This window comes from Mustela nivalis (assembly GCF_964662115.1).
Source record: "Mustela nivalis genome assembly, chromosome: X".
Classification (NCBI taxonomy): Eukaryota; Metazoa; Chordata; class Mammalia; order Carnivora; family Mustelidae; genus Mustela; species Mustela nivalis.
The window spans coordinates 117,847,342-117,859,239 of record NC_139040.1 but is presented as its reverse complement, the minus strand read 5'-3'; the positions used below and the strand labels follow the sequence as shown (position 1 = coordinate 117,859,239).

Genomic DNA, 11,898 nt, shown 5'->3' with positions numbered 1-11,898 from the left:
TGTAACAATACCTGTCCTCTCCTCAGATCTTCACTTGGGGGAAAGAAAAAAACCTGAAAGGTGGTAGAAATGAAACAGGAAAAGGAAGAAACTTAATAAAACATTTTTTCAAAATCAATGATCATACTTTAACAGAATGTTTTTCCCTGCAGATAAAAATAAGAAACCTCCTATCAATATTGTAGAAACAGTACAGAATCCAATATAATCTTTGATAAAAATGGATGCATATCCACTAAAGATGGTTTCCAACACAAGGGTCTCATTTTTTATAAAAAAATTTACATAGTTAATATTTTAATGTATTATGGGTACTTGCTATTTAAAAGAATTCAAGGTAGCTATTTTTATACAGCACATTTTTATAAAGCAAAAAATAACCTCGATTTTATTAATGTTAAATTAATTAATATTGTTCTTATTTACATTTACCATCATTTATCCTTTATTGAAAACTGAGAAAAAGTGTCATTTTAGGTCAGGCTTATGATCCAGTAAATGTAGTGGCGAGAAATTTACAGAATATTCACAATTCCTTGATACCAGTTTTCTAAACAGTCAGTTACTCAATAACTCCTTAAAGAGTTGTGAATTCACCTGGACAATTTAGGACGCTATTTTGTTTTTAATCTTGTACTAACCTTGACTGCTTACATAGTACTTCCTTTATTATCCTAAATTTGCTTCTTTAAACATTTGGCCTAGTTCTAGCCTATCATGTTCTGACCCATGTTTGAGTTAACCACAAGGGTTTTTTTGTTTTGAGCACCATGAGACCCATATGAGGTCTTAAAGGAGGAAGGCTATGTAAAGGAATGAAGAAACTGCCTGTACTTTCGGGGAGGTACTCAGGTCTTTTAAGACTGCTCGTATTTCAGTGTAAGATTAAAATGATAAGAACAGAAATAACATTGATAATCACCCTATTCCTGACCATAATTCATTCAGTGGATATCTACTGGGTCCAAAATATATATGAGCCAGGCACGGTGTTAAGTGCTGAGAACACAGAGAAAAAAGGACTCTACTTTCAAGATTTCACAATCTACTAGGAACGAGACCACAAATGAAAATTCCTATCGAGACCATTTCTGAAACCTTTTAGTCTGGGGAGAAAAAAATTTGATGTATTTACTCACGTAAACATCTTTTAAAAAAATGATTTTACTCTGGTAAAATATAATTACTTTCTGATAAGGCCTTACTGGGGAGGAGATAGCATAATAGCAGGCATAATACTAAGTCCAATATTAGACTTCTGAATGAAAATTCTCAACCTTTTCCTTACTAGCTTCAATTTCCAAAATTGTACCAGAAGTAATTTACTTGAAACAGATGAACCACCAAAGGCAACAAAATATCTAAAAGCAATTTAAAAAGATCTTTTAAAAATTAATCCAGGAAACACCAGCTCCGTGTGACATATCTTATACCAAAATATCAAGAAAATTCTTTGAAAATGGCAAGTTGTGGAATCCTATCTGCCAGGTTCTGGAAACCATGACAGTAACTGAAATAACTAGGCTTTAACAAGTGAGACTGCTTATAATACCGTAACTGTTTCTGAAAAATACATGACCTCTAACTACTGGCTTATTTATTTATATTGTGAATTTTTCCACAAAGGATTTGAAGCAGCTACCCTAATATAAAGCAAAGCACAAAAATTATACCCACCCGGCTTTGAATTGTGCCTCTGCCATTTACTATTTATAATCTTTGTGCCCTTAACTTCGGAGATTCAGTTTCTTAATCTGTAATAATGAGGATCACAATCCTACTCTGTTGGGTCACAGAAAGGATAAAATGAAATAGCATGTACCACAGTATCTGGCATATAGTAAGTGCTAAATAAATATCAGTTTTGTGCCTTCCCTATTCAAATGTATGCTATGTAGAAAAAGGATAAGGTGGAATTTTAAATGATTTTTTTAACACACTGTTACGTGCCAAGCAGAAATGTGGACTGATTATGAGTAGCAAATGTTACTGTTTGCATGTAACAATCAGGCTCAAAGCAAATTCAATTTCTTTTCACAAGGTCAGCAATTTGAAAACCCATTTTACAAACCTTTTAGCTATGTTATTTAATGCAAATAAAATCTGAAGAAAAAGATGAATGAAAAGAGCCCATGTGCAAACTAATTTTCACACTATCCATTCAAAGGATGATTAAACATTCTAAATTCAATTTTCTTATAAAACATCTATACTATTAAACAGGCTAACACAATTTTAAACGTAATTCTGCCAGTCTTAAAACCGTGATTTCCTTTTTAAAATATTTAGAAAAAAAATCTATCAATATCTTTTCTATTATACAGTACCATTTAGTTTAGATTTTTAAAATATGATCCAAGTCACAAAATACTAAGTACCAGCCGTAAGCACTATTACAACTCTGCTCACGTTAAGGAGAGCAAGTAAACATTTTTATACAGCAGTAGAGGTGACTAGGAAAAAAACTGAAAAGCTATTTGAACTGATCCCCCTCCCCCTCCATTATACCCGGGAATGCAAGTGTCCCGCATCTCAGATCAAACTGAGCCTCGGTCTTACTGACGTAACCAGTAACCCTATCCACCTCTCACACTGCGGAGGCCGGCAGGGCAGCGGCTGCCGCCAAGTACACCACTCATCAGAGCCTGCCCCATTCCACCCCCGCGTTTCAGTCATGCTTTCCAGAAATGGGGTCACTCACTATTACACACACGCAACCTATCATCCTGTAATCCCCCAAAGTCCGCTGCGGGAACAGAAGACAGCAAAAAGTCAAGAAGGGAGAATCACGGACATGCCACCATCAGGAATTGATTTTCCACTCCGGAGAGGAGCGCTGATGCCCTAGCATGGGTCTTGCATGTTCTATTTTCGCAGACCCCGAGTTGGTGCTGGGACAGGGGCGGCTGCGAAAGCTCGATGCTGTGCCGTGCCCGGGAAATTGTTTTGCCGTCTTTGGGTTACTGTTTGGGCTTCTGGCACTCGATTAGGTGTCTCAGGGATGGTCACCGAATAGATCCTGGGGGAATAAAACCTGAAAGCCTTCCAGGGCAGCTACTGATGGCCTTGAAAATCACCCTCTCACCTCCAAGGACAGGAAACTCAAGTTAAAGCTCCTAATGACTGGGTCCTCGAGCTCAGCGACCTAAGAAATGGGGGAGGGGGAGGACCTCAAGCTTCCACTTTCTCCTTTGCACCACCAGAAACCGCTGCGGCAGACAAACTGGGGGGAGGCAAAAACCATTGGCTGTCCTGCACCCCTTCCCGAAACCCCTGCAGGTCGCCAGTCCTGCCTTGGGCCGTTCCAGCCCCCACGCACCCGACTCACAGCACCAACTCCCTCCCCTGGCCGGACTCGAGAGTCCCTACTCCCCAGTGAACTCAATCCATATCCCTCCCTTACACCCCAAAGTCGCCAGGGTCCAGGGAAGCCCCCAACCAGGCATGGGCAAACTTCTCAACTCCTCTCCGGCCCCCGCTCCACTTCCCGCCCCCCCCCACGCAAAGTTGATTAAAATCGGCTTCTTGCAAAGCCCCAGCGCCCACTCCAAACCCCACGCGCCACCACACCACAGCCCCCCGAGCGAGGGAGGGGAGGTGAGGGTGCGGGTGGAACAGAAGAGCAAACAGACCAACCCCAACTACCCAAACCGGAATCCCAGACAGAGGGGAAACGCGAGCAGAAGAAGGGGCCAAGTGGCCAGCTTCAGGGAGGGGAGCTGGCAGGCGGGGGCGAGGGGAGGGGCGCGCCGGCCCCCGGCCGCCCGGCTGCACTCACCTCAGCGCTGTCGGACGGGCTCTCCACAGCCATCTTCTGCCACGGGTCCGCCAGCTGCGCCAGCGGCATCTTCCCCCCCGGCCCGCCGCCTTCACCGCCTCCTCCCTCCCCGCCCGCCCCACGGCCGGCCCCGCTCTGTCGCCACCCGAGCCCCACGACAGCAGCAGCGGCGGCAGCAGTAGCAGCAACAGCGCCGGCTGCCCGGGAGAGGGCTCGGCGCCTACACCGACCCTCGAACGCCGCGCGCCTAGCTGGAGATGTCCGCACGCCGAGCGAGAGCCTCGCGCCGCTGCCCGGCACCCGGTCTCGCCCCTTTCTTCCTCTCCTCCTTCCGCCGCCGGGACTACAGCTCCGCCCCCCCCCCCCCGCCGGTTCCCGCGCCCGCTCCCAGCAGAACAGCGGCGGCCGCGCGCTCCCCGACTTCCGCTCACAACATGGCGCCTAAGCGATACCTGTCTCTCAGAGCGAGGCTCGGCTGCCGCCGCCGCCGCCGCGCGCACCCTGGGGCGGGGCTTGGGAAGACACGCCCCCGGCCACCACGCTTCGCTCCTCCCTCCTTCCTCGCCCCAGCCTCGGCTTCTGGGCCTCGCCTACTTTCAGGAAGGGCGAGCCCAAGAGATCTGGGGGCGTCGGCGGGCGGCGGGGGAAAGAAGAAGGGAAGGGCAAGAGGAACGAAAGGGAAGGGCAAGAGGAGCGAAAGGCTGGGAGCCTTGAACTGCTAAGGGTCTGAGCAGGTTGGAGGCTACTTAAGGATAGAGAACAGTGGTCCCCGCTTAGCTGGGGAGGGAGATGGGCGAGGCGCAGTGGGCACAGTACAGTGCCAAAGACCTGGGGAGTGGGCGTGGGGTGTCTTTTCGGTCTCACTCCTCCGCGGGTGTTTGTGGGCGTGTCGTGTCTATGGGCATATCCTTTAATGGACCAAAACCTGCCCTATCCAGGCTCACATGGTAGGCATTCACCTGCCCTCCCCCCGACCCCGTAAAGTCCCCCACGACGGGGACACGTAAGGCTTTGTGCCCTGGTGCCCCCTGGAGGTTCGGCTCTCGGTTAGGATTCAAGGCTCTCCAAATCGAAGCTTTGGTGTCATCTTTTTAATATTTTTACTGCGTTTGTCCTGCTTGAGTCGCCCCCCACCCCAAATCTGGAGAGCCCTCAGGCTTCAGTTTTGACTCTCGAAGTCCCCCACTCCCTGCACGAAGAAGGAAACAAGGAGGTTCCTTGAGGCTGCCCCTCTCAGCAGAGGTTGAGGAATTATTTTAAAATATCATGCTGGCAGAAACCTGGGGTTCCTGCTCCTCTGTTGACTTTAAATAAAAGATTAGATTAAAAAATCAGGCTGGCCGAGGGTGGAGAAGGGAAAGCGAGGGAGGGGTTCTAACTCCTCCTCCAGCCCAAGACAGGGAAGCCCTAGGTTAAGAAAACCCAATTCCCAGACGGCAACGGAATCCAAGAGGACTAAGAGTTTGTGGGGAGAGGCCTGGGCGTCTGGACTGAGTCCCGCCGGGGGTGGGGGTGTGGGTTCTACCTCGTGTTCCCAACGCCAGGTGCCTAGCGAGCTTAGTGCGCCTGGGCAAAATTGTGTAAAGGTCGCGGGGCTGAGTGGAAAGCTACTGCAGCCACTGGCCAACCCCCTCTAGAAGGAGAAGGGAAAAAAGTAGAGAAATCTCCGGGACAGCCAGTGCCTTCATCCCTTCAGGCCTCGGCCAAGGCGTCCCGGTCCTCCCACGCCAGGCGGCCACAGCGCGTCCCCCGCTGCGTTTCCGGTGCACGCCTTTTAACAGCTCGCTTTCATCATCCTGGGACCCAGACACCTGGAGAGCCCTTGGCTTCCTCCCTAACGCAGGTGTTTGGTTGAGATTAGAGCCCCAGTTCTGGCCAGCCAGGTCTGCGCGGGCGGTGCAAGGTTTCTCGCTGGGTCCGAGAGAGGCAGGTGTTGAAATCTTTCCGCCGCCTTTGCCTGCGCGCTCTCTGGCACGAGCTCGAGGCCCGGGAGCCTCGTGGCCACCAGAAGAGGCTCCATCTGTTTAGGGAGCCCGAGGAGGTGGCCGGAAGTCCTCACTGCGCGCCCTCTCTCGCAGCCTTGGACTCAGGGGGACAGCTCAGGGTTGAACAACATCTGGGCAGGCTCAGCGTGGTCTGTGCGGTGGGGGGGGGGGGGGGGGTTAGTTCGTGATTTTGTCACCTCTCCCTACATGCTTGACTCTAGTGCTGCAAATCCAGTCTGGACCCAAACTCAACTAATTTGGCAGCACCATCTCCGTAATTCTGACGGTAAAACCAGTTTGAGGATAAGGAGTTGTGCATTGTTTTGCATTTAGGTAGGAAGTACCTAATTTATCTTTCATTTACATTGCAAAGCCACATTACCATTCCTTGCAGCGAAAAGAAGTTGGTCAATTTGGTTAGTTTAAGGTAAATTAGTACACCAAACAGTGATCAATTATTCCAACTAACATTCTTGCTTTAGGAAAAAACATACCTTATATTTAAGGAGACAGTTATTAATATGTCTAACACTGCCCCGTGCGAATTACTCCACTGTAATAAATCAAGTTGTATACTGAAAAGTTGATTTCAACTTTTATTCTTTTTACCTCAAGAAGTAGAAGAATAACTTCTAAAACAAAGTTACTGTGAACAGTGGTCACACTGCAGGAATTAGGAATGAAATGAACTGTTAATAATGCGCTAGGTACCACTAGCACAGCTCTCTTCCACATAGGATCTGCTTGATTAAGTATTTGTGAACTGATTTAGAAAAACAGCATTCTCCTTCCTTTTGTCCAAAGAGAAAAGTGAATTTTTTTCTTTTAGTTAACAAACTTCTTTCATTCATTTCTTTTATAAATCCAAAAGCGGTGCAATCACTCTCTTTGGGTGGGAGAATTTGAAAAAAAAAAAAATCAAATGAGACTGGGGGATGTTTCTTGTAGGTGGCTGCAAAAAAAGAGTTATTTGAACATAGAAGCTGATATTACCCTGAGCAGGATTACTTTTTTCTTTCCTGCTTAAGAAAGGAAAACTCTTAGTTATTCAGAGAACAGCTGCCTCCTGAGATCACCCTGCACAGGCTAATATGGTAGCTACTAGCCACATATGGCTCTCGAAATACTTAAAATAAGATTGGCTGATCTCAAATGAGATGGGCTGTAAGTGTAAAGTTCACACCAGATTTCAAAGACTTAGTACAAAAAAAATGTAAAGTAGCTCAGTAATAATTTTTATATTGACTACATGTTGAAATAATATTTTGAATATACTCAGTTAAATAAAATATTTCATTAAAATTAATTTCACCTGTTTCTTTTTACATCTTCATATGACTACTACAAAATGTATACTTATATACAGGGCTTATTTGTCAAGATTAGCATTATAGTTCTAGAGGACAGCACTGCTTTAGAATGTTCACATTGAGCCTTTCATGCCCTAATATAATGTTAAGTGATAGCCTCACATTCTACTGTCTTTTGGGGTTCCTTGGTGCAAAACCAGCACAAAGGGCTGATTCTATGCCCCACCTCCTGCATAAATCTCCCAGTCAGAACCAAAATATTGGAAAGTTATTACTTGAAACGACAGCAAAAGGAAACAGCAAACCTCAGTCAAAAATCTGGACTAGATTTCCAAGAAATCATTCCTGATGTATGACAAGACAACCAAATTTAACTTCCTCTATCCCCAACAATTTCCTGCTATAATTATAACCTTTGTATAGGAGTTAAAATGGGCATTTTACTTAACAAAATAACATTTGCTCAAAAAATGGAGTTCCATCAGTCTGGAAAGATGACTAAGGACAGCTCATAGCACAATCTCTACCTTACACACATCCCGAATTCACAGCTCTATTACATATAGCTTTGTTATTGATATAGAAAGCTCTTAGGGTGCCTGGGTGGCTCAGTCAGAGCGTCTGCCTTAAGCTTAGGTCATGATCCCAGGGTTGTGGGATCCAGTCCCATGTTGGGCTCCCTGCTCTTCAGGGAGTCTGCTTCTCCCCCACTCATTCTATCTCCCCCCGCCCCCGTCTCTCTCAAATAAATAAATAAAGTCTTAAAAAAAAAGCCCTTGGAGTGTAATCATCATCACCTCTCTGAAAAGTCTTCTCCCTTTACATTATCTAAAGTAAATTTTTCACAAAAAAGAAAAAGTAATTGCTAGACACTACTTCTTTATAGAGAGAAAGAAAGATAAGACTTAGGCTCAAATTTTATCTCGCGTAAGATAATAACCAAACAAAATGCAGGGTGACATATCTTCCATGTGTATGAATTTTGTGGGAATTTTTGATGTTCCTAAATAAAAATTAACAATATTTTCTTGATTGACACACATTTTTTTTTAAGATTTTATTTATTTATTTATTTGTCAGAGAGAGAGGAGCAAGAGAGGAGCGAGAGTGAGCACAGGCAGACAGAGTGGCAGGTAGAGGCAGAGGGAGAAGCAGGCTCCCTGCCAAGCAAGGAGCCCGATGTGGGACTAGATCCCAGGACGCCGGGATCATGACCTGGGCCGAAGGCAGCTGCCTAACCAACTGAGCCACCCAGGCGTCCTGACACACATTTTTTAAAAAAGATTTTATTTATTTATTTGACAGAGAGAGAGAGATCATAAGTAGACAGAGAGGCAGACAGAGAGAGAGGGAGAAGCAGGCTCCCCAAGAGCCCGATGCAGAGCCCGATGCAGGGCTCGATGCTGGCTTGATCCCAGGACCCCAATACCACGACCTGAGGCAAAGGCAGAGGCTTAACCCACTGAGCCACCCAGGCGCCCCTGACTGACACACATCTTAAGAGACAACAGGAATTTCTACATCTATTTGAACACTTTAGTTCAATGAGAGAATTCAAATTAGTTCAATGAGAGAATTCAAATTTTGGAAAATGTAAGGATCTTCTCTAGGTTCCCCTCCAGATATAAAGTTCAATGATTTGAGAGTTTCCTATGATGAAAGATGGTAATAAAATCTATAAAGAACTAAGAGGAAGACATTCTGTGATACAAATACTTGAAATATTTCTTGAATATTCTTCCCAGTAAGGCGACTTGGGATCATGATAAGAGCTGAGACAGGCCTGTATCCAAACTGAAGGTTGCTTTGTGTCTCTAAGCTTCAACTTGATGGCCTAGAACAGGGTCTGGCACATAGTAGTTGCTCAATAAACATTTGTGGACTAACCTTTGTTTTCCTCATTTGAAAATAAGGATAATAATGCATACCTGGTAGGATTGATGGGAAGATTGAGTGGAAACAATATCTGTCATGCATTGAGCACAGAGCCTGCCACATAAGGAATCACTCAATAAGTGGAGGTATTGTTATCAGCTTCAGAAAGGGAGTATTCCTGCATACATAATGTAATTCAAATACTTCACTCAAAAGTTATTGTTGTGTGAGCATTTTATTATGGTATAATCTATTTCTTTAGTGCACTCTCGGATCACAAAAAATGATACAGTGAGTGACCTCCTGCGGAATTCAAATAAAAGAGCATGTAGGGTAACTTACTGCTCTGTTTTTCAAGCCACATGTGTTGAAATGCAAATGATTACAGGTCAGTTGCCTCACAGACTATGATCAAAACTTTGTTTATGTAATGCTCAAAAGAAACTAACGAATGTATGATTCAAAGTTAACATTACCTGACTCATGTAGAGAGGATGGGAGGAGCAGGGAAGTATGGAGAAGAGGTCTGTGTCAGACATGCTTTAATGTTTTCTTTTATTGGTTTCCAAAATGCTTAATCCTTAGAGGTGTCATTTTGCTTCAGAGTTGTTTGAAGGGAAAGAATTATGGGACTTTGAGACTTGACAAGGAACTGAGAAGCCATTCTTGGAGCTTTAATAAGCTACTGTTTTCCTTCAGTTTACATTTTACTAGAACAGAAAAAACCCACTAAATGTTCTTGTTTATGAACACTAATTCATAAGAGGGAGATAATGCATTAAAATTTCATTTTCAAGCTGATATTAAAAACGGCTGCTTTAACATTAACCAAAAATTGCTGCATGAAGTATTCCTTCAGAGGATAAACATTCCTGTTTTATAACTATCAATTTAGTTTGGTTGGTCAGAGCAGTGGTTCTCAAATTTTTTCAGTCCACAAACTATTTTAAAGCAAAAACCCAAGGACCACCGGTTTGTACTCATGACTATGAAAAAAATCCCCCAAACATTATGGAACTGTTATTTTAGATCATGGCTGTTATTGTGGCTATATTTTTGTTTTTTTTTTTAAGATTTTATTTATTTATTTGACAGAGAGAAATCACAAGTAGATGGAGAGGCAGGCAGAGAGAGAGGAAGGGAAGCAGGCTCCCTGCTGAGCAGAGAGCCTGATGCGGGACTCAATCCCAGGACCCTGAGATCACGACCTGAGCCGAAGGCAGCAGCTTAACCCACTGAGCCACCCAGGCGCCCCAATATTTTTAAAATAAAAGCTTATATTTGTGTTTTTGAATGTATATTTGAGTCTGTAACTAGAAAAGATACTTTAAAAAATATTCTGACTTTTTTATTTTTATTTTTATTTTTTTTTTCTTTTTTTTTTTTTATTTTTTAAAGATGTATTTATTTATTTATTTGACAGAGAGAGAGATCACAAGTAGGCAGAGAGGCAGGCAGAGAGAGAGGAGGAAGCAGGCTCCCCGCTGAGCAGAGAGCCCGATGCGGGACTCGATCCCAGGACTCCGAGATCATGACCTGAGCCGTAGGCAGCGGCTCAACCCACTGAGCCACCCAGGCGCCCCTATTCTGACTTTTTTAGTGACTTGGATGTCAGACTAGCCCTACAACAGGACCTCAGCTGGGGAAGTGACTTGGAGGAAAACTATGGAATTAAATGGAACTCTATTCTTCGACCACCAACTGAGCTCCAAACTATATTCTTTGGAAATATGCAGCTTTAATCACAAAACCTGAATGAATGAAGGAGTGTCAAATCGAGTCTGTTGTAGAAAAAACTGGCTGTAGATTAATAATGCCATACTTGTATGAAGTATATTTTTATCAAACAACACACTGATTATGACTTCAGTAGCTTATTTTTAAGTGATGTTAACTAGTAAATAAAATAGATACTTTGGGGGCATATAAATATTAAGGAATCCCTTTATTAAAAAAGAAATTGGTACAATTTCAAAAAAAAATTAAATTTAAATAACTTATACTTGTCTACTAAATAAAGGATGAATTCTATAGATTAAATGAAGTTTAAAGAAACTCTACCTAATGAAACTATATGAAAATGTTGAGTTCAAGTAGTGTTCACAGTTTTGGACACGCTACTGTCTTATATATTTTTTTAAAGATTTATTTATTTTAGAGAGGGAGAGAGAGAGCGAGCGAGAGAGCCAGTGAGCAGGAGGAAGGGGAGAGGGAGGAGAGAAAAGCTCCAGCAGACCCCCCACTGAGCTTGGAGCAGAGTTCAGGGACTCAGGACTGGGGACTCAACCCCAGGACCCTGAGATCATGACCTGAGCTAAAATCAAGAGTCAGTTGCTCAACTGATTGAGCCACCCAGAAGCCTGGATACTTTGCCATCTTATATAATGATGGTGATGTTGACAGTAAAGCTAGACTTTTATTGCATACATACTATGTGTCAGGCACTATTATAAGTGGTTCACATGTATTAACTTCTTTAATACTCATTGCAATTCTAAGAATACTAAATATATATTTTAATAGCAGCTAGCAGCTATTGCAAACTGTTAAATTGTTTACATACATTATCTTGTTTTGTTCTAACAATAGATACTGTTAGCAAAAATTAGTGTATCAATTTGATGAAGACTGCATGTTTTGTACTATAATTTTTTTCAGAAAATGTTTGGGGAAAATGTGCCATAAAATACAAGTATATAACTACTTAGAAGGATCTTTATTAAATACATTTGCGTGTCATATCGCTTTCTTATTCTTTTTTTTTTTCCACCTTGCTAGAGACAGCAAGGTTCTGTGAATGTCATTTTGAAAAAAATGAAACTAAGTTTCAGTTTTTCCAAAGAGTAATCAGTAAAATGCTTTTGAAATAATGCTAAAGGAGATAATTTTCAAATAAAAACTTTTCTTTCATAATTCAGCATGGGTCTTTAGACCACTCTACTGGCTTGAA

At 43.2% G+C, this 11,898-nt stretch overlaps 1 protein-coding gene across 5 annotated transcripts in view; it reads right to left on the bottom strand.

Annotated features, from left to right (window-relative positions):
* RPS6KA3 (ribosomal protein S6 kinase A3) overlaps positions 1–4,284 on the bottom strand; it is a 113,806-nt gene extending 109,522 nt beyond the window's left edge. For 2 of the 5 annotated variants that reach the window (XM_082718338.1, XM_082718339.1), the window contains exon 1: positions 3,779–3,867. Coding sequence is in view for 2 of the 5 variants with exons in the window: in XM_082718342.1 (XP_082574468.1) it covers positions 12–53; positions 3,779–3,847 (111 nt within the window). In the remaining 3 variants the exon portion in view is untranslated. Of the gene's footprint in view, positions 1–11; positions 54–3,778 lie in introns of all 5 variants that reach the window. The other 3 variants (XM_082718342.1, XM_082718340.1, XM_082718336.1) reach the window with 3 other exon arrangements.
* Between the last annotated feature and the right edge of the window lie 7,614 nt (positions 4,285–11,898).